The sequence below is a fragment of the Dendrobates tinctorius genome, unplaced genomic scaffold (assembly GCF_039654945.1).
Source record: "Dendrobates tinctorius isolate UK_male_01 unplaced genomic scaffold, ASM3965494v1 ptg000113l, whole genome shotgun sequence".
NCBI classification, from domain to species: Eukaryota; Metazoa; Chordata; class Amphibia; order Anura; family Dendrobatidae; genus Dendrobates; species Dendrobates tinctorius.
In genome coordinates this window covers 1,607,292-1,631,072 of record NW_027361781.1, presented here as the reverse complement: position 1 = coordinate 1,631,072, position 23,781 = coordinate 1,607,292, and the positions used below count along the sequence as shown (strand labels likewise).

Below are 23,781 nucleotides of genomic sequence, written 5' to 3'. Positions count from 1 at the left end.
TTAGAGAATTAAAGCAAGTAGGGAGTGATGAGGCATTAACTAAATACAGAAGATTAAATAAATTCTGTTAAAAGCAAATCAAGACAGCAAAGATTGAGACAGACAGATGCATTGCCAGAGAAAGTAAAAATAATCCCAAAATATTCTTTAACTACATAAATGGTAAGAAACTAAAAAATGATAGTGTTGGTCCCCTTAAAAATAGTCTGGGTGAAATGGTGGATGAGGATGAGGAAAAAGCCAATATGCTAAATGACTTTTTTTCAACAGTATTTACACAGGAAAATCCCATGACGGATAACATGATCAGGGATAAAAATTCTCCATTAAATGTCACCTGCTTAACCCAGCAGGAAGTACGGCGGCGTCTAAAAATCACTAAAATTGACAAATCCCCGGGCCCGGATGGGATACACCCCCAAGTACTGCAGGAATTAAGCACAGTCATAGATAGACCATTATTTTTAATCTTTAAAGATTCCATAATAACAGGTTCTGTACCACAGGACTGGCGTATAGCAAATGTGGTGCCAATATTCAAAAAGGGGACAAAAACTGAACTCGGAAATTATAGGCCAGTAAGTTTAACCTCAACTGTGGGTAAAATCCTGGAGGGTTTTCTAAGAGATACTATACTGGAGTATATGGTGAAGAATAACCTCATGATCCAATATCAACATGGGTTTACAAGGGACCGTTCCTGTCAGACTAATCTGATAAGCTTTTATGAAGAGGTAAGTTCCGGACTGGACCAAGGGAATGCAGTGGACGTGGTGTATATGGACTTTTCAAAAGCTTTTGATACTGTGCCACACAAAAGGTTGATACATAAAATGAGAACAATGGGGATAGGGGAAAATATGTGTAGGTGGGTTAAGAGCTGGCTCAAGGATAGGAAACAAAGGGTGGTTATTAATGGAGCACACTCGGACTGGGTCACAGTTAGCAGTGGGGTACCACAGGGGTCAGTTTTGGGCCTGCTTCTTTTTAACATATTTATTAATGACCTTGTAGGGGGCATAGAGAGTACAATTTCAATATTTGCAGATGACACTAAACTCTGCAGGGTAATCAATACAGAGGAGGACAATTTTATATTACAGGAGGATTTATGTAAACTAGAAGCTTGGGCTGATAAATGGCAAATGAGCTTTAATACGGATAAATGTAAGGTCATGCACTTGGGTAGAACGAATAAGATGTATAATTATGTGCTTAATTGTAAAACACTGGGCAAAACTGTCACTGAAAAAGACCAGGGTGTATGGGTGGATGACAAACTCACATTTAGTGGCCAGTGTCAGGCATCTGCTGCAAAGGCAAATAAAATAATGGGATGCATTAAAAGAGGCATAGATGCTCATGAGGAGAACATAATTTTACCTCTATATAAGTCACTGATGCGACCACACTTAGAATACTGTGTACAGTTCTGGTCTCCGGTGTATAAGAAAGACATAGCTGAACTGGAGCGGGTGCAGAGAAGAGCGACCAAGGTTATTAGGGAACTGGGGGGTCTGCAATACCAAGACAGGTTATTACACTTGGGGTTATTTAGTTTGGAGAATCGAAGGCTTAGGGGTGATCTTATTACAATGTATAAATATATGTGGGGACAATACAAAGACCTTTCTAATGATCTTTTTACTTAGACCTGTGACGGGGACAAGGGGGCATCCTCTACGTCTGGAGGAAAGAAGGTTTAAGCATACTCACAGACGCGAATTCTTTACTGTAAGAGCAGTGAGACTATGGAACTCTCTGCCATATGATGTTGTAATGAGTGATTCCCTACTAAAATTTAAGAAGGGACTGGATGCCTTTCTTGAAAAGTATAATATTACAGGGTATATACACTAGTTTCCTTAATATTGCGTTGATCCAGGGAGCTAGTCTGATTGCCGTATGTGGAGTCGGGAAGGAATTTTTTTCCCCAATGTGAAGCCTACTGATTGCCACATGGGTTTTTTTTTGCCTTCCTCTGGATCAACATGTTAGGGCAGGACAGGATATGGGTTGAACTAGATGGACTTAAAGTCTCCCTTCAACCTTAATAACTATATTACTATGTTACTATGTTACTATCAATCTTCCCAGCACCTTCTGCTCTCTAGGTGCAGCACAAGAGAAGTGTTAGCGGAAGGAGTGTTGAGGTTGGAGAACAGTCATATGTCATTGGAGACCTTAGGTAGTGAAGAGACAAGTAGACATCTTTGTAGGTGAGAAATGATTGAAAGTCATCATGACCGACGCAGAAACCTGATGACGTAAGATGGTAAGGAACCATAAACTATCTAATTTCTTTTTACCCATCAGCACGGACCATGAGCGCCAACTCTGGCGGATATCGATATAAAAATGGACACATGGATACCCTCCCTACATACAGCTCCATGAACGACCCTCATTTATACGATTACTACGCTAAGAAATTTGGGCTACAGCTTAACACACGGCCCTCCACTAGTGTGAGTATTTTGCGAGGGTCAAACTCTATACCTGATTGAAAAGTGACTTCCACGTCCAGCTCTTCCTTCCTAAAGCCTTCTCTCCACACTCCACCATACCCAGGAATACATACAGTCATGGCCAAAAGTATTGACACCCCTGCAATTCTGTCAGATAATATTCAGTTTCTTCCTGAAAATGATTGCAAACACAAATTCTTTGGTATTATTATCTTCATTTAATTTGTCTTAAATGAAAAAACACAAAGAGAATGAAGCAAAAAGCAAAACATTGATCATTTCACACAAAACTCCAAAAATGGGCCGGACAAAAGTATTGGCACCCTCAGCCTAATACTTGGTTGCACAACCTTTAGCCAAAATAACTGCGACCAACCACTTCCGGTAACCATCAATGAGTTTCTTACAATGCTCTGCTGGAATTTTAGACCATTCTTCTTTGGCAAACTACTCCAGGTCCCTGATATTTGAAGGGTGCCTTCTCCAAACTGCCATTTTTAGATCTCTCCACAGGTGTTCTATGGGATTCAGGTCTGGACTCATTGCTGGCCACCTTAGAAGTCTCCAGTGCTTTCTCTCAAACCATTTTCTAGTGCTTTTTGAAGTGTGTTTTGGGTTATTGTCCTGCTGGAAGACCCATGACCTCTGAGGTAGACCCAGCTTTCTCACACTGGGCCTTAAATTATGCTGCAAAATTTGTTGGTAGTCTTCTGACTTCATAATGCCATGCACACGGTCAAGCAGTCCAGTGCCAGAGGCAGCAAAGCAACCCCAAAACATCAGGGAACCTCCGCCATGTTTGACTGTAGGGACCGTGTACTTTTCTTTGAATGCCTCTTTTTTCTCCTGTAAACTCTATGTTGATGCTTTTGCCCTAAAAGCTCTACTTTTGTCTCATCTGACCAGAGAACATTGTTCCAAAATGTTTTAGGCTTTTTCAGGTAAGTTTTGGCAAACTCCAGCCTGGCTTTTTTATGTCTCGGGGTAATAAGTGGAGTCTTCCTGGGTCTCCTACCATACAGTACCTTTTCATTCAGATGCCGACGGATAGTACGGGTTGACACCGTTGTACCCTCGGACTGCAGGGCAGCTTGAACTTGTTTGGATGTTAGCGGAGGTTCTTTATCCAACATCCGCACAATCTTGCGTTGAAATCTCTTGTCAATTTTTCTTTTCCGGCCACATCTAGGGAGGTTAGCCACAGTGCCATGGGCTTTAAACTTCTTGATGACACTGCGCACGGTAGACACAGGAACATTCAGATCTTTGGAGATGGACTTGTAGCCTTGAGATTGCTCATGCTTCCTCACAATTTGGTTTCTCAAGTCCTCAGACAGTTCTTTGGTCTTCTTTCTTTTCTCCGTGATCAATGTGGTACACACAAGGACACAGGACAGAGGTTGAGTCAACTTTAATCCATGTCAACTGGCTGCAAGTGTGATTTAGTTATTGCCAACACCTGTTAGGTGCCACAGGTAAGTTATAGGTGCTGTTAATTACACAAATTAGAGAAGCATCACATGATTTTTCGAACAGTGCCAATACTTTTGTCCACCCTCTTTGTTATGTTTGGTGTGGAATTATATCCAATTTGGCTTTAGGACAATTCTTTTTGTGTTTTTTCATTTAAGACAAATTAAATGAAGATAATAATACCAAAGAATTTGTGTTTGCAATCATTTTCAGGAAGAAACTGAGTATTATCTGACAGAATTGCAGGGGTGTCAATACTTTTGGCCATGACTGTACATATTGGACGGTTGACCAATCCTGCCAAAATTGCTGGGTTCGGTTGATTTTTATCTAATATGTATGGGGGCTTTTAGTCACCTGAATGCTATTCAGCTAGAAGTCACGCATACTACTAAATATAAAAAACAAAAGGAACACTAAACCGAGAAAATGCCAAAAATGTAGTCATTTCCTAGTCATTCCTTACTTTTGATCCAATTTTGTATCATATTACAATGAAAACTGACAAATCTTGAAAGAAATCTTCTCTATGTCTGAGGAGACCAGCCATGACCCCCTCCATCTCTCCACTGTCCTGTGTTTGTTGTACACCTGACTGCAGCAGGAGCCTCTCCCTCTGTTCCTATGTGCAGAGATATAAAAGCTTTCTAGGCCCCACCCCTTGGCTGTGGTGGGCTGGGCTTCAGCTGGTAATTAGCAGGACAGTTAATAAATTAGCCCCTGTGATCTTAGCAGGATTTTTACAAGACTGACTGTCTAAGGTTTCAGGATCATACAGAAAGTTGTAGACTCCCATTGAGGGCAACTGAGTTTCTTGTTTAATTAAGGGTTAGTGTTCCCTTAAGGGGATACTGTAACCCCACAAAATGCATTATAAATAAGCTATACCGTGATATAGGGGACTTTGCCCCTATAAAAATCATACTAGCACTAGCACTGTACCTGTTAATGGTACATAGACTGAGAAAATAACTTTTAATTTGAATGTATTTGAGGGGGCTTTGGTGTGGGTCGCCCTCCCAGGGCTGTGGGGTACTCGGTACTGGGCCGGTGTCAGGGGGATGTGTCACAGCAGCAGTGACCCGGTCCGTGGCCCTGGGCCCCCAAGTCAATGGCAGAATGTATATGTAGTTAATGTGGTATGGAATAGTTCGTGACGCCACCTGTGGTGTTTGGCAAGCAAGATGTTAAGCCAACGCTGTGTGCAGATCCTCTGGGGCTGATGGTGTGTTGCAGCATAGATGGTGTAGCTCCCCACAGGTGAAGCTGTAACCCCAGGGCAGTGTAATTGCAATTGATGAGGATAGGGGCAGGCGGTGTGAGAAATGCTGGTACCCAGATGTAGCGGTGCTGACGGTGTTAGCGCACAAATGAATGGAAGACACCAGGGCTTGCAGTTCCAAAGCTTTACTCACAGTCCGTGGTACACACTGGTGCCTGCCTCCGTGCCGTGTCCTCCGGGGCAGAGACTCAATCAACCTCCCGGGCAAGTCAGGATTCTCCTCTCCAACACTCCGCCAACATGTACCTTTCCTGAACGACTCCTCTATTGCGCCTTAAGGTGTGAAGAACTCCTGTACCGTGGTACTCTGGAGTTCCTCCTGTCAGATGTTCCTAACAACTCTACTCGTATGGCAGACAGCTGTAGCCTCTCTCGGGAACTCCCATCTCCAGAGTCCTGGCTCTCTATTCAGTTGCTGTCGTGCCCCAAGTCTTAGATGGGAGTAGTGCATTTACAGCCAACTACTCCACCGGTGTCTGCTGCAGAACCATAAGTGTCCATACAACCTCGGGAACCGGGCCCCGGCCATGCGCTGAGAACCTATAGGCAGGGTTCCTCTTCCAACCCACGTCTCCTCTCTGTTCTCCTACTCCTTCGTTCCGCACTGTTCTTTCTCTCTCTTATGGAAGCTTAGGTTGCAGTTCTATGTCTTTCTCCTTCTGTTCCTTTCCCGTGCCAGCTGGCTCAGATCGCTGAGGCAGCTGCAGCACTCCTGCTCAGACCCATCCTCAGACTCTCCTGACTGACTGTCCTTTCCTCGCCTGACCTCCCGTCAGACTGCTCTGTAATTCTAAACCTTCCCACTCTTTTATATGGATCTCAACTCCACCCACCTCCCAGCACATCCAGTGTTCCATGCAGGGAACCACCAGAGGTGCTCTGCTACTCTCTATGCACTGAGCCACAATGTGGTTGTGCAGAACTACCCTGTTGTGTGGGGTGCGAGTGTTGGAGCGTGGAAAGGAGTTCCCACCTTACCCGGATGGTGGGGCACTACACCTTAGGAGAAGGTGCAGTACCTCTGTGGCGACTGAGCCTCAGGCCTTAGGAGAAGGTGCAGTACCTCTGTGGCGACTGAGCCTCAGGGGCGCCACAGGTGCACCTTTGACCTGGCCAAGAGTTCGGTGTAGGTCTGTGTCCCTTTATTTTGGTGGCATGTTTGGTGCTTTTTCTGCTTCTGATTGACAGTGTAGCTTAAAGTCAGCCAGAGTGTTCGCGTACGCCCTGTCACTGCCTATGGCTGGCTGTGCGTGCGCCCTGTTGCCGCCTGTGGCCGGCAGCGTGTGTGCCCTGTCGCTGCCTGTGGCTGGCCGTGCATGTACAATGTCACTGCCTGTGGCCGGCCGAGCGTATGCACTGTCACTGCCTGTGGCTGGCCGGGCGTGTGCACAGTCACTACTTGTGGCCAGCTGAGCGTGCGCACTGTCACTGCCTGTGGCCGACCGCGCGTATGCACTGTCACTACTTGTGGCCGGGGCGCGTGTGCACACTGTCACTACCTGTGGCCAGCCGCGCGTGCGCACCGTCACTGCCTGTGGCTGGCCGCGCATGCGCGCCACGCGTGCGCACTGTCACTTCCTGTCAGTGTAGCAAGCAAGGACATAGTGTGCACTCGTGGCTGGGCACAGGCAAAGTTAATCTGCATACACATAAACACACACGTCAGCGACTTTAGGCAGCACTATTAGTGCCCACAACATGCATAATGAGGGGGTGTAACAGGGCACCAAACTCTTGGCAATGCCAAAATCACACCCCTCTTTTACATACGAAATGTTATTTTCTCAGGTACTGTACCAGTAAAAGATAAGAGCACTGTACGAGGCTGTCACCCTTGGGTTTGGAGACCCGCTGCCAGTCCATGCATTGCCATGCCAGATCAGACCAAATTACACAGACGTCTGAATGAGCCTTAAGAAAAGAAATAGATTTTCAGCAATGCTTTGTAGTAAAAGGTACTTCATGTTGTCTTTCCTTAGAAGCGTGCATTCAGCGCCTCGTCCACCAGATCGCGGCCTGGATCTACAGCGGTAACGCAGGTGCGGTACAAGGTGACAGTGAAGACTGGTGATAAGAAGCGATGCGGGACCAGCGCCAGGGTAAGAAATGATACCTGGAATTACATAACCAAACATGCATTTATCACTTGGTGCTTCAGTTCCTGATTTTTCCTCCTTGGTGCCACCATTTCCACGCCAAGAAAAAAAACAAAACTTTGCAATTTTGGGGGGAAAATGTTTATGCTTGTAGAATTTTTTTTTTTAATTTTTCAACACAATTTTTGTTTGTTCCTTCAGTGAGTTTAGAAAAAAGTCAGTAGTATGATGTAGTATGGCATATTAATACTACGGTTGTGTCCCAGGTGTATGTACAGATGAAGGGAACCAAAGGAAAACTTCACAAGACGCAGCTCTATAAGAAGCCGGGTCCGGAGAAAGATTCTCAATTCAAATTCAGTAAAGGATCGACCAACGCGTTCAACGTCTATGGGCCTGAAATCGGGGACATCAAGAACCTCACGCTGGAGGTAAGTGTGGGGGAAGCGGGAGCTCTGCAAGATGGAAACCCCAGCTGATCTGAAAGGGAGACCCAAGGGTTTATGCATAATAGAAGCCTCCCTATCTGTAGGGCTTTCAGACCCTCAGCTCATTTTTTTTTCCACATTGGTGCAGTTTTCCATTCCTGTAAAAAAAAACAAACAAAAAAAACAAATTACATTTATGGCTTCGTTGAGTTTAGGCTTGAATCTCTAAAATATCTTAAATAAGGTCTCCTCCCGCCACTGTTACTAATCGGACTGCGGATTCTGATTAATCTCTGCTTTTGTGCAGCACGACGGCCTAGAGCAGCAACACGCCTGGTACGTGGATGACGTCTCTGTTACCAACACAAGCCGTGACCAGACCTGGCATTTTCCTTGCCGGAGGTGGTTTTCTCTGTACCATACAGATTGCCAGCTCAGCCGCACACTAACACCGAGCAGTAAAAGCTCCGCTCATCTGCTGGATGGCAAACCAGGAGATCACACCGGTAGGAACACGCCGCCATTATTATTGCACCTGAATATCACACACGCAAAGCCATTACAGGGGAGAGAAGCGTACCGTAATCATCTATATTCTCCAAATCACGCTACACATACTGTATGTTTAAGGGTGACCTGAAAAATGGCCACAGGCAAAAAGGCTACAGCCTTGAATGGCCACAGGAAAATGTCCACAAGGAAAGTTGTACACACAGAATACTGTCCACATAGACAAAATAACAAGTTATCACCTCCCCCTGATCTGTAATATGTTATATCGTTCCAGAGCCTGTGTACAATGTGACCCCGGCTGTACCGGTATAACCTTATTATAACCTCCCCGGACCTATAATATGCTGTCGCTCAAGAGCTTGTGTACAGTGTGAACCCGGCTGTACCGATATAACCTTGTTATCACCCGCCCTAACCTGTAATATGTTATATCGCTCCAGAGCCTGTGCACAGTGGGACCCCAACTATACCGATATAACCGTCCTTATTATCACCAGCCCTGACCTGTAATATGTTATATCGCTCCAGAGCTTGTGCACAGTGTGACCCCAGCTATACCGATATAACCGTCCTTATTATCATCAGCCCTGACCTGTAATATGTTATATCGCTCCAGAGTCTGTGTACAGTGTGACCCCAGCTATACCGATATAACCGTCCTTATTATCATTAGTCCTGACCTGTAATATGTTATATCGCTCCAGAGTCTGTGTACAGTGTGACCCCAGCTATACCGATATAACCGTCCTTATTATCATTAGTCCTGACCTGTAATATGTTATATCGCTCCAGAGTCTGTGTACAGTGTGAACCCGGCTATACCGATATAACCATCCTTATTATCATTAGTCCTGACCTGTAATATGTTATATCGCTCCAGAGTCTGTGTACAGTGTGAACCCGGCTGTACCGATATAACCATCCTTATTATCATTAGTCCTGACCTGTAATATGTTATATCGCTCCAGAGTCTGTGTACAGTGTGAACCCGGCTGTACCGATATAACCTTGTTATCACCCGCCCTAACCTGTAATATGTTATATCGCTCCAGAGTCTGTGTACAGTGTGACCCCAGCTATACCGATATAACCGTCCTTATTATCATTAGTCCTGACCTGTAATATGTTATATCGCTCCAGAGTCTGTGTACAGTGTGACCCCAGCTATACCGATATAACCGTCCTTATTATCATTAGTCCTGACCTGTAATATGTTATATCGCTCCAGAGTCTGTGTACAGTGTGAACCCGGCTATACCGATATAACCATCCTTATTATCATTAGTCCTGACCTGTAATATGTTATATCGCTCCAGAGTCTGTGTACAGTGTGAACCCGGCTATACCGATATAACCATCCTTATTATCATTAGTCCTGACCTGTAATATGTTATATCGCTCCAGAGTCTGTGTACAGTGTGAACCCGGCTGTACCGATATAACCTTGTTATCACCCGCCCTAACCTGTAATATGTTATATCGCTCAAGAGCCTGTGCACAGTGTGACCCCAGCTATACCGATATAACCGTCCTTATTATCATTAGTCCTGACCTGTAATATGTTATATCGCTCCAGAGTCTGTGTACAGTGTGAACCCGGCTGTACCGATATAACCTTGTTATCACCCGCCCTAACCTGTAATATGTTATATCGCTCAAGAGCCTGTGCACAGTGTGACCCCAGCTATACCGATATAACCGTCCTTATTATCACCACCCCTGACCTGTAATATGTTATATCGCTCCCGAGTCTGTGTACAGTGTGACGCCGGTGGTACTGGTATAATGTTATCACCTACCCCCAATCTGTAATATATTATATCGCTTCAGGGTCTGTGCACAGTGTGTTCTCGGCTATACTGATAAAACCTTATTATCAACTCCCTTGATCTGTAATATGTTATAACGCTCTGGACCCTGTGTACAATGTGACCCAGGTTGTACCGATATAACGTTATTATAACCTCCCCCAATCTGTACTATGTTATATTGCTCCACCCCGGCTGTACCGGTAAGTGCCCAATTTTCCATGTCTGAATACGCCTTTCGCCCTCTTTAATGAACTGTTGTTATTCTGTCCATGTGGGCAGTTTTCTGTGTGGGTAACTTTCCTTGTGGGCAGTTTTCTGTGTGGGCATTCATGTCTGTGGACTTTTTTTCTATGGGCATTTTTCATGGAACCATATTTAAGGGTAGCTCAATGTTGGGACATCGGGCAACTCTGCACTTTGGGAGACGCAATTAGTTTTTGTAAGAAACTTTAAAGAGGACCGGTCAGCAGGTCAAAAGTGACCATTTTTTCCTTTTATTTTTTCCCCATTGTTCTTCTTAGTATTCTGGTTTTTTTTTTTTTTTTTACTAGGCTGTTTACCAATCGGAATAATTTATTTTATATTTTGATAGATCAAACTGTATTAAAAAATGTTTTATTTTAATGGACTAAAAGGGGGGTGGTTTTATTTATTTATTTTCACATTTTTTAAATCTTTTTTCGCTTAACTTTTTACTGTATTTAAGACTTCCCTTAGGGGACTTGAGGCTGCGATCATCTGACCTGTTCAATCCAGCAGCATTTACCAGCTGCAGACGGAGCTTCACGTCACCCACGGCTGTTAGAGGAACATGATGGCTGATTAAATCAACCATCATGTGTGGGAAAAGACACGAGCTTGGCTAGTGAGCCCGCATCAAAGGCAGGGTTACAACATTTGATGTAAATATACATCATATGTCGTAAAGGGGTTAAAGGCAATTTGTCACTTGGTTTTTGATAACCCATCTGAGAGCAGCATGATGTAGAGACAGAGACCCTGATTCCAACAATGTGTCACTTACTTTGCAATTTCGATTCAAAACTGTTTTCTCTTCTGCAGATCTAGCTGTTCTCTGAATGCTGAGCTCTGCATAACCGCGCCTACACCACTGATTGGCTGTTTTCTGTGTACACTGTGCATAAACAGAAAGCTGCCAATCAGTGCTAGGGGACGGAGTTGAACTACATGGGAGCAGGTTTACTAATTGACAAGTGAGAATCTGCTGATAAAACAATAATTTTATAAAAACTACACTAAGCAGCCCAGTAAGTGTTACATCGCTGGAATCGGGGTCGCGGTTCCTATATCATGCTGCTCTCAGATTACTTAGGAATAACCTTGTGACAAATTCTGTTTAGGGGTAGGTGATGCGCTGCCTGGCAAAGCCGGTATCATCAGTGATGTGTCACACAAGGTTACAGAGGGAAGATTGCCTATGTGAGGGTTCTTGGCGGAAGAAGCTTTGCCAACCCATAAGGTGAGGGAAAGGAGACCACTCAGAGAGGGCGCAAGCTTACAGAGGGTGCCATCAGTAGTAAAAAAGTACCGTATCACCCAAGCATCCTGCGTGGGCATGGTCAGTGAGGGGTCTGTTAGTAAACTTTCTGAAGACACGTGCAAGGAGAGCAAACAGCAGGAGCATCTCTGAAGGAGAGGGTGACTGGGAAGTGGATATACGCAAAAGTGTGTCCTGTAATTGTGAGGCCTGGAAGGCGCCTGGAAGGTTCCCAAGTATGTTAGAATAGCATTGTCAGATATTGATACGGTCTAATAAGTATGTGGCCCCTGACAGATGATGTATAGGGGTTAATGGTCCTACGTGTCCAGGTTCGAACTGCTGATTCTTTGTTCCTCCCAAAGATAAGCCGCCGCCTTAGATGTCTGGCAGCGGCTCTCTCATAGAGACAGCAAACTGAGAGCTCCTGCGTAAGAGAGTCAGGCGAGATAGCTGCTGGCTGAACCATCATTTGGATGATGACAGCTGCCTAAAGAGCATGGTGGTCTTACGCATTGGAGGGGAATTGCAGAGTACTTCCTGCAGGTGATTTGCTTTGTTACTGCTGTTAAAAAATAATAAAGGAAGGAAAAATCGTCTAAAGGAAAAATAGAGGCATGTTTATATCATAGGCCGTAGGAACATCCATTTTTCCTCTCTAGAAGTCAAAGGAGAGAAAAATTCAATCCAACGATCTAAGTATATAGACTTGAGTGAAATCTGTATAGAGATCATATCCAAGTAGCTTGTTTGTATCAAATGTAAAAAACGGCTTATGTTAGATTCAAATCACCCTTGACACCACGTCGGGGTTTTCATTGGAGTTACCGAAAAACTATCATCTAAAGGGAACCCCAACAGAGTCATTCCCTTGAGTGGAGCCAATGGAGGCACGGTGTAGGCAGCGTGGCCTCCATCCTGGCAATATTCGATTTTTTTTCCAATGTGTTTAATTGTATTTTTGTGTCGGAAAATACTCGAAGGATGGAGGCCATGCTGCGTACACAATGACTCCATTCACACTACATCGGGAACATTTCAGGCTTCCCGTCGGAATACAGTTTTTCTGAGATTCCATTAATATGAACCTAGCTGTAAGTCGCACACACAGGAAGGTCTTGTGTTGCCATATCGCCTTCACATTGCTTCTCAATTGACCCCTATCAGTCCGTAAAAATATTAAACTCAGTAAAAGATATCTTGTGGAGCCCATGCCTCGAAGGGTTCGTGGTATATGGTGGTACAGCATAATATTAGGAAGGGGATATGATTGTTATGGCCGATTGTTGCCTATGGGCGTATAACGGTCTCTGTGAGGCTGTAGTGCCAATCTGTACACGAGACCTGAATCTCTTCCATATCACCCCTGTAGCCACTACCACAACCTGCCCGGTATAGTCTCCTGTTTACATGGCACTGTGCGTTTTATAGGAAACACGAGCTGTGTATATATGTTACATGGCGAGCTGCGGAGCCATGGGTCAAATTACGACACAAAAGGAAAATATCCTTCATTAACGGTTTCCATAGAGTAGTAATCTCAATGGCAGAAGAAGAAAAAAAGAAGAAGAGAGAGTGAGAGCCGATTTAGACAAGCCATTTTTCTTGGCGGATCTGTCTTTTTTTCCCATGACTTGCATTATCGGCGGATCTTGACAGATGCTCATCCGTTGGATCCGTTTTTTGAAGGATCCGCCAAGATTTTGGCATCCGCTGACATGACAGGACGGACAATGAAACGTTTTTTTTAGGCTGGCCGGATCCGCATTTGTCACTGCGCATGCCCGGAAGCATTGCCTCTGCCGGAAAATTAACCCTAAATCCCGTTCTGGCGGCTAGTAAAAATTCTCTCTCTCTTTGGTTCCTTTAAATTTCTGCCTTCCCCGGATCCGTCAAAGCAACGGTCCGGTAGCACACGTTGCTTTCAAAACAGTTGCGGATCCGTGTCCCGCCATTTTCGCGGATTGCAGCTGATGTAAAAGACGTATGTGTCTCAACAACTTGGTTGTACTCGTTCGGTGAGAGATCAGGCAGTCTAAATATTGAGAAAAAATCGCGAATTGGGAGGTGGGTTAGGGTAGAGAATAAAGAAGTGGGTTCAGATATGTAGGCCTGCTGAGACCCTAATTTACCCACAAAATTTATTTTTTGAGTTAATTCCTGGCAAACGAGTAAAGTCAACTCCATCCTTGAACTGGAAGGAATATAGCCACATTTGTACAAAGCTATTGATTTTTCCAACACCATTGGCCAAGTCTTCTTCGGTGGTATATCAAGTCTTCATAAAGGTCATATAGAGGTAGATTTCCAATGATGAGGGGTAACCATTTTATGTTCAAAAATTACTATTCAGCTTTATTTTAAATCTGATAGCCATGAGATCCGTATGAAGGTTCAAGAGCTTTATCCAGAATATACAAAGTCATGAACAGTCCCATCTCATACGTGGAGCATTGTGCCAGGCACCTCTCATAGCAGCGGCTTGAAGAGGTTGTCCATTAAAAACAAATTATCAGATGATCGGTGTCACACACAGTGTAGGAAATACTAAGTGCAAAACAAAGGGATGAGGGGAAGGGAACCCAACACTAGGGAAGGGGGAAGTGGGGACCCCTAGGCAGATCTAACGTCACCCTGTCTGCCCTAAACATCCCTATATACTGTAGATTCTGCACCTATCGTCGAGCAGGAACCTAATCCCTGCCTGACCCTGGCAATAAGCCCTGCTGAGGGAAGGACAAGGTAAACACTAGTCAATCCCCATTACAACTAAAGACAGCTGGGATAGACAAACAAGGGGAACACTTATTTTAAGTAGACTCAGAGAAGTAACACAGACGTCCTCCAGCAGCACCAAAGAGGAAGATAGCCTACTGCTCCAAGCCTCAACAGAGGAAAATGGAAATATCACCGGCGATTCCCAGAAGCAGACAGGAAGTCTATAAACACCCAGTCCAGGTGTGTCAATTAGATCCGGGGAATGTTGTCACTGGGTCCAAAAGTCAGAAGGACTAGGAATGCGTCTGGAAAGCCTACCGCAGAGACCTTTTGCAGCCAGATGCTGTGCGTCTGTCTGCAGCTTCTGACATACCTGTGACCATCGGTGAGGGCCGACTGCAGGGACCTGCTGACATAAATTGATGGGTAAGATGAGAACAGGTAGAGAGTGTATATGATGTTTATCAATCCAAGGGAGGGTAATTATGCCAGGGAAGACATATTGGGCTCGATTCATTATTGCATTTGTATCTTTTTTTGTCTAGGTTTTGGTTTCTCTCACTTGTTTTTCTTTTGCGTCTCATTCTTCATTATTTATTTAAAGGCAGTTTTATATGTGCTTGTATGTTTTTAAGAGGTGGTATGCTTTTTATTTTCTGGATGTTTGCGCACAATTCAGCTATTGTGACTTTTTCAAAAGGTAAAAATAATTGTCTTAGAGTATATGGGGGGCTTCTTTAGATCAAGAAAATGTAAATGAGGCCATCAGATAATTCGTAGACTAGACCATTTTGAAGAACAATAAAGTTGCAGTCATGAATAGACACATAATAAATAAATCACAATGCACGACTGCAGCCAATGTCAGTAGTCACTGATCCATGATGCCCAGCTTCCTGATGGCAAAAGTCTAAGAAAGTAATTCATACCGGCGAAGGAACCTTAGCTGAATCTTCCTGGTCTCCTATTGTAAAACCTCAACAATAAACGGTAACTTTAGCTTTTGGCTTGGGGCAGAAGTGAAGAAGCAGCAAAGGTTGTTCCAGTAATCGAGTCCTTTGGGGTTCTCCAGGCCTTTCAATCCGACACATTCTTTCGAGGCATCTTGACTCCTCGTGAGCTTCATATTTTTTTAAAGAACTCATTAAGGCTGAAAGGCATCTTATTTCTCAAGCACCGTGGTTAAATATCATACGTCAGTCTTGAGGACCTTTCTCCTCCGGGGCGCTCCCGAGAGAACTGCCTAGAAAGCTCTGTTGATTGGACTTGAGTGGTATTATCTAATGGCTTTTATCAATGTGATCTGACTCAACCACTGGTACTTGACCTGTGCGAGTAGATACGTTACTGACACCTGGGATGTGGTGGCGGAAGAAACGTCGGGAGAGTCAACGGACTGGTATGAGCTAAGAATTTCTTTGAATGTGAACTTGGACGAGATTTTTTCCCGTGCTTGTCTAATACTCCTTAGTGGGACCTATAGGTTGCATGTTGTTTCTATCTCCTATGTATAAAGCTGTATGTATAAGGAACACCCGGTATGTAGATGTCCCTCCTGTAATTACGTGGATGTTGCTCTTATGGGTCCATCCTTCTGGATGAGATGCTGAGTCACAGAGAGTTAGCAAGACTGTCAGGCCCCCTTCTTTACAGCACGTTGTGATATTTCAGCTTAGATGGTCAATCCCAGATACTAAGCTAGCAAGTGAGGGATGAGTAACAATTGCCAACTGATTTGCCTGCACAAGGAACAAGTTATGGCCAAAGAGGAGATTATAAAATGCTCCACCATGCACTGCAATGGTTGTAGCCCACCTCAGGAGAAACAGATAAGCCCTCCTGGATGAGAGAGCCACCATAACAGAGGGCAATGATTGTTACCACAGAGGGAAGCACAGAAGCTTATTCCTGCTTGTGAAGAGTGACGGGACAGTGTGAAGTTAGCTGCCCTAAGACTGATGATTAGATACAGCAGAGAGGAGCATAGAAGCCTATTCCTAGCCATGAGGTGTGCCACACGGGAAGTGTCAGAAGCCTGAGTGTGGAAAGAAATACTGACGCAGAATCAGCTCTGATAATACTGCCCTCCTGGGGCTTTTGGGAAGGTATTTTGGGCTGCACTATGATGGTTGGTGCTTCTAAGAAAGTATTTGCATACTTTTTAATAATGTGCTGAACTGTAGAAAATGGACATGGACTGCACATCCAAAAATCATACGCTGATCTAATGCCGCCAGGCAAAACTTGACAAAATTGAACATGATATTCTTAGTTTAACCTTCTGATCAGACTGTACGGAGCCGACTGCCATGTCAGGGCGAACCGCTCAGTGGGTCCCTAACTTATTATACCTTTAACCCCTTAACGACACCAGATACACCTTTTAATGGCAACAGTTAAAGGTACTTATTTGTCATCACCGCTTTTTAACACCCCCCAGCGTCGGAATATCTCCGGGGTCTCAGGCTTAGGGTTGAGATAGGGGTATGTTAGCATTGTAGTTTTTTTTTTTTAAAGTTCAAAAAAATAAATAAATAACGACGATATGAAGGCTAATGTTCAGCACAAGTTCTCGCTACTCGAGTTTGCATTGGGTATGAACGGAGTATCGCGGATCACCGCATTAATTTTTTTGGTTGTATACTAGCCGCAAAACATGCGGGGTGTGGACTCGAGTACGTCACTCAAGCACCCGCGATATTTGGTGCATACCTGAGCACCCAATGCGAACTCGCAGGGGTGAACCTAGCCTCTCCGCTGCCTGAGGCGAACAGCAAAATGACGCCTCCCCCCGCACACAAAGTAAATTTTTAGATCTATATTGTAAAACTGAGTATAGTAGTGGACATTTTGATTTAGATAAATAGAAAAAAAAGGTGTCCAAACACAAGGATGTAAGCGCCATCACAGGCACATACAAGAACAACACAGAAGTATCCAGAACAAGGATCATTAATGGCAATAATAGGCCTGGCACAGGGCCGGACTGGGACAAAAATGCAGCCCTGCCACACCAATCCCACCAGCCCACAAACTATAACACTCATCAGCCCCGATCAGTGAATTTTTGCTATACTTTGTCATCCCCTCATCACTCTCTTAAAGGAGTTATTTGAAGAGCCACATGTGAATGGCACCGCGGTGCGTATGATTGACCACAGCTCCATTTACATGGTGCTCTTCAAAGCTACATTTCCCAGGATCATGGGGGTCACAGCGGTCAGATGCACAACAAACAGAAAGTCATCCCCTATCCCCACATAATGCTCCATACAGTATTATGGGCACCATATATTACTACATACAGTATTATGGGCCCCATATAATGCTCCATACAGTATACTGGGCCCCATATATTACTTCATACAGTATAATGGGCACCATATATTACTTCATACAGCACAATGGGCCCCATATAATTCTTCTCACCATACCCCGCTGCTCTGGTCTCCTCAGTGTATTCTGATCCTCCGCACTGCTTGGCACAGGGACATCATTAACTTTACGTATATAATTGTCCACTTGGACTGATAGTAATAGTGATTTGTTTGTACCCTGTAGTATGGGGCTAGTCCACTTTATGGGGGTGCTCAAGGCATATGATTATACACCAGTAAAAAGTATGAAAGGATCAATGTGACCAGTGCCACCTAGTTTCCTACCCCTCTTATTCTACCGGTACTGTGGGCACACTGACTGGTACTAAGGAAAAGAACGAACAGAGAGAGAGAAAAAAGAAAACAGAGAGAGAAAGAAAGAAAGGATTGAGAGAGACAAAGAAAGAGGGGACAGAAAAAAAGAACAGAGAGAGAAAAAGAAAGAGGGGATGAAAAAAGAACAGAGAGAGAAAAAAAGAAAGGGGAAAGAAAGAACAGAGGGAGAGAGAAAGAAAGAGGGGAAAGAAAGAAAAAACAGAGCTAAAGAAAGAGGGGAAAGAAAGAACAGAGAGAGAGAAAGAAAGATGGGAAAGAAAGAGAACAGAGAGAGAGAAAGAACAGAGCGAGAAAGAGAGGAAAGAAAGAAAGAACAGAGAGAAAAAGAACAAAGAGAGAGAAAGAGAGAAAAAGAACAGAGAGAGAAAGAAAAAAATGAGGGGAAAGAAAGAGAACAGAGAGAGAAAGAAATAACAGAGAGGGAGAAAGGAAGAACAGAGAGAGAAAGAAAGAACAGAGAGAGAAAGAAAAAGCAGAGAGAAAAATAAAGACAGATTAGAAAAAGAAAGAGGGTAAGAAAGAACAGAGAGAGATAAAGGAAGAGGGGAAAGAAAGAACAGAGAGAGAAAGAAAAAGCAGAGAGAAAAATAAAGACAGATTAGAAAAAGAAAGAGGGTAAAAAAGAACAGAGAGAGAGATAAAGGAAGAGGGGAAAGAAAGAACAGAGAGAAAGAAGAGAGAACAAGAGAGGAAAGAAAGAACCGAGAGAGAGAAAGAAAGATTAGAGAGAGAAAGAAAGAACAGAGAGAGAAAAAAATAAAGATTCTATAAAGATACTATAGCAGCCCGGCTCCCATTGTAGTGCCCACCTGAGCCTCCCGATGCAGGACATATCATGATCCGCTCACATGGCCGGCATCCCCGAGTCCAAGGCAATCCCGCTGTCCGTGCTGTCGGAGGACACGGTGATGGATCTGAAGCATTCCCTGAAGTGCCTCCATGGTTCCGTCACAATCTCCTCCCAAAATTACCTAATTTCCCGTCAGCTTCTAGCACGTCACTTCCGGTGGAACGTCATGTGCGAATTTTAAAGTGCTCCTCGGGGCTCCGCCGTGTACTCCTGTGTCCGCGGGAAAAGTAAGCTTCCGGCCAGGGCAGAGGGGCAGACTCTCTCTCAAAATTGGGACTGTCCCGCTGGGAGGTATGGATGCTCCCCCACCATACACCTTGTACACGTATGGCTCCGCACACCTCATACACACACGGTTCCGCTTTTTATGCCTCGCACACACACGGCTCCACTCAGTACACACATGGCTCTACTCCGTAAACCTTGTACACATGCAGCTCTGCTCCGTACACCTTTTACACACGTGGCCACTCTCTGTACACCTTGTACATACATGGCTCTACTCCGTAAACCTTGTATACATGCGGCTTTGCTCCGTACACCTTGCACACACGCGGCTCCGCTCCATACACACGCGACTCCACTCCATACACACATGGCTCTGCTCCGCTCCATACACACACGGCTCAACTCCGTACACTTCTTACACACAGGGCTCCATTTTGTACGCCACATACACACACGGCTCCACTCCGTACAACCCATACACGCGTGGCTCCGCTCCGTACACCTCGCACATGCGCAACTCCGCTCCATACACCTCGCACATGCGCGGCTCCGCTCCGAACACCTCACATACACATGGCTCTGCTCCGTACACTTCACATACACATGGCTCTGCTCCGTACACCTCGTACACACGGCTCCGCTCCGTACACCTCACACACACATGGCTCCGCTCCGTACACCTCGCACACACACGGCTCCGCTCCGTACACCTCACACACACATGGCTCTGCTCCGTACACCTCACACACGTGCAGCTCTGCTACATCCACCCTGTAAACCCCTCCTGACCCCACACAGAAACTTCCCTCATTCAGCACGATGACAACCAGCACAGCAGAGTCTTGAATACAATGAGGCCCCCTATCATGTGACCTCGACTCCTCCCCTCCTGTGACCTCATCACAGGTCCTGTGGCAGAGAATAGAACATAGCGGCAGAGCAGGGACGGAGATGATCGATAGATGGAGGGCTGATGCGCACAGCACAGGACCTGTGATGAGGTCACAGGAGGGGAGGAGTCAGGGGTCACATGATCGGGGGCCCTGACTCCTTCCTTCCTGTGACCTCATCAGTTACAAGCCTTTGCACGCTACCAGCAGCACCAATGTGCAGGATAAATTGTAGGTGCTGCGGGTAGCAGAGCGCATAATGCCGCCCCCTGTACGGCCCTGCAAACTCGAGTAGTGAGCACTTGCGCTCAAAACTAATGACGACATATTCAGTATGATGACCTAATATTATCAAATGCTGTGTCGTACATGTGGGATAAAAATTCCTCACTATACCCCAGGATAAAATCCTTAAGGGGTGTGGTTTCCAAAATGGTGTCACTTGTGGGGGTTTCCACTGTTTAGGCACATCATGGGCTTTCCAAATGCAACATGGCGTCTGCTCTCGATTCTAGCCAATTTTGTGTTTAAAAAGACAAACAGTGGTGTTTCCCTTCCGAGCCCTGCCATGCACCCAAACAGTGGTTTCCGATCACTTGAATCTCCATCCCAATCTGCATCCATATAACCTCTGAGAGTGCGATCTCCTGATGCAGGTATCTTAAGCGTTAGCCTTTGAGTGTCTTTAAAATATTGAAGAATTCTCTTAATTGCATTCCAGCCTCTTTGGCGTGGCTTGCTTACACATGGGCAGAGAATTCCGACTGTGGCTGTGATATCCGAGCGAGTTGTGGTTGCTGTGTACAGAAGCGCCCCCACTGCTTGTCTGTAACTCTCATTGCTGGGTAGCAGATCTTCCAACGTTAAGTAGGACGGATCCATTGGTGTTTCGTATAAATAGAACCTGGCACTCAATGCTGGTGAATAGTTGCTTTATTAGTAGTACTAAACAAACGGTTCAGTCCTAAGGACCTTCATCAGTTACGTACTAATAGTTCCAGAACAAGTGTATAGCGGTACAGACAAATATATCCGCATCAATAAGATAAACAGTCTTAACGCCTTCAATGTTGAAGTGAGTAACAGGCTTAAGCTGTAAAGCGCTGCAGAATATGTTGGCGCTATATAAAGATTATTATTATTATTATTATTATTATTATTATTATTATTATTAGGGAGCGCGGGCATCTGTGTCCTGACACGGCATCCACCGCTTGTCTCAGAGACTATTAGTACGTAAATGATGAAGGTCCTTACTTAGTACTACAAATACAGCAACTATTCACCAGCATTAAGTTGAGTGCCAGGTTCTAGTTATACGTATCACATGGTTTGGGAACCTACCTCGGCACCTTCAGCATTAGTGCGCCCGGTTTCTTTGTCTATACGGATCTATTGGTGTTGACATACCTTTGGCTTCTGACATTCCAAACTGGTTTTGAAAAGAAAACGCCCATTTTCCCCTCTCTGGATTTGGATTCCCAAATAATATGTCAGATTTCCAAGCTCCTTAGTCTCAAAGTGCTGGTTGAGAATTTCACCTAGCTTTCCAATTTCCTTTTCATCTTGATGAGACATGATTACATCGTCTACATATAGGTGAACATACATCCACTCCTTCGCTACATTTTTCATATACAAACATGGATCAGCTTGAGATCTTTTAAATCCTTCAGCCATCAAAACTTTGTTCATTTTCAAGTTCTATGCTCTTGCCGACTGCTTAAATCCATAGAGAGTAGTGTTGAGCGATACCTTTCCGATATCGGGAAATATCGGGTCGGATTGGATCGGACCGATACCCCAAAAATATCGGATATCGCCGATTCCGATACCAGAAACCAATGCAAGTCAATGGGACACAAATATCGGAATGAAAATAAACCCTTACTTTCCTTATAGGTTAATTTTACATGAAGGAAAGCAACTTAGAATAATGTAGAATGTATTGGGGGAGGTGGAGGAGACATTAAAGGCATAGAGGTTTAGCCCAATCAAATGGAATAGCAGGAATTAATTTTTTTTAAGACGTTCGGAGTTACAAAGATATTGACTATGTTAAACGGGTTGTCCGGGCTTTTCACATAATCTCAGTGCATATCTGGGCTGCAGAATGATGACAATAAGTAATTTATCTTCTGTGGCTAGTCTGCACGGTTTCCAAGATATTATCTCTTGCTTCTAAGATAAACGTCCAGGGGGTGTGTTCTGGCATTGAAATGAGAACTGGTCGATTCCTCCTCCCTCACTAGTTTCACTTTCCATAGATCACTGTTCAGCGTGTGTCAGGGGGAGGAGCAGCTAGGTGGTCTACTTACAGCCAATCACAGCCATGCCATTAGTTAACATGCCTAACATGCATAACAGGATGTGCCCACACTTCTTAGGATTCCTCATTGGCAGAATAAAATCAAACTGGCTCATTGCATTATGGGAACTTCCGATTCCGGTATTCGATATTCTAAAAGTATCGGAACTCAGTATCGGAACTCCGATACAGCGAATATCGGCCGATACCCGATATTGCAGTATCGGAATGTTCAACACTAATAGAGAGATTTCTGCATTTTACAAACAAGGTGCTATTCACCCTTTTTAATATATCCCTTGGGTTGGCTCATGTACAACTCTTCTTCAATGTCACCATGTAAGAATGCTGTTTTGATGTCAAAATGTCTCACTGTCATCTGTTTAACTGCAGCTATGGACATTAAAGTTCTGAATGGGGTTCAAAGTGCTCACCACAGTCCTAGATAAGTTTCTGGGGGGTCTAGTTTACAAATTGGGGTCATTTGTGGGGGGTTTCCACAGTTTAGGCCATCAGGGGATCTCCAAAGGCAACATGACACCCACAGACCATTCCATCAAAGTCTGCATTCCAAAACGTCACTACTTCCCTTCCGAGCCACGACGTGTGCCCATACAGTAGTTTTCTCCCACATATAGGATATCAGCTTACTCAGGACAAATTGGACAACAACTTTTGGGGTCCAATTTCTCCTGTTATCCTTGGGAAAATAAAAAAATTGGGGACTAAAAGATCATGTTTGTGGAAAAAAATATGATTTTTTATTTTCACGCCCGGGTGTTATAAACTTCTGCGAAGCACTTGGGGGTTCAAAGTGCTCACCACATATCTAGATAAGTTCCTTGGGGGGGTCTAGTTTCCAAAATGGGGTCACTTGTGGGGTGTTTCCACTGTTTAGGCACATCAGGGGCTCTGCAAACGCGACATGGCATCCAATCTCAATTCCAGCCAAAAAAGTCAAATGGCGCTGCTTCCCTTCCGAGCTCTGCCATGCGCCCAAATAGTGGTTTACCCCCACATATGGGGTATCAAGGTACTCAGGACAAAGTGCACAATAACTTTTTGAGTCCTGTTACTCTTAAGAAAATAAAAATTGGGGATGAAAAGATCTTTTTTGAGGAAAAAATAAGATTTTTTAATTGTACAGCTGTACGTTATAAACTTCTGTGAAGCCCTTGGGGGTTCAAAGTTCTCACCACATATCTAGATAAGTTCCTTGGGAGGTCTAGTTTCCAAAATGGGGTCACTTGTGGGGGATTTCCACTGTTTAGGCACATCAGGGCTCTCCAAATGTGACATGGTGTCCGATCTCAATTCCAGTCGATTTTGCGTTGAAAAAGTGAAACGGCGCTCCTTCCCTTCTTAGCTCTTCCATGCGCCTAAACAGTGGTTTACCCTCACATATGGGGTATTAGAGTACTTAGGACAAATTGCACAATAACTTTTGCAGCCCAACTTCTCCTGTTACCCTTGGTAAAATAAAAAAAATTGGACCTGAAGTAATT

General features: G+C 44.5%; 1 protein-coding gene across 1 annotated transcript in view; it reads left to right on the top strand.

The window, feature by feature from the left end:
- The window catches only part of LOXHD1 (lipoxygenase homology PLAT domains 1), a 283,627-nt gene that overhangs the window by 3,938 nt on the left and 255,908 nt on the right, over positions 1-23,781 (top strand). The window contains exons 3-6 of the mRNA XM_073589763.1: positions 2,317-2,468; positions 7,203-7,322; positions 7,586-7,750; positions 8,055-8,253. Of these exons, the coding sequence (XP_073445864.1) occupies positions 2,317-2,468; positions 7,203-7,322; positions 7,586-7,750; positions 8,055-8,253 (636 nt within the window). The remainder of the gene's footprint in view (positions 1-2,316; positions 2,469-7,202; positions 7,323-7,585; positions 7,751-8,054; positions 8,254-23,781) is intronic.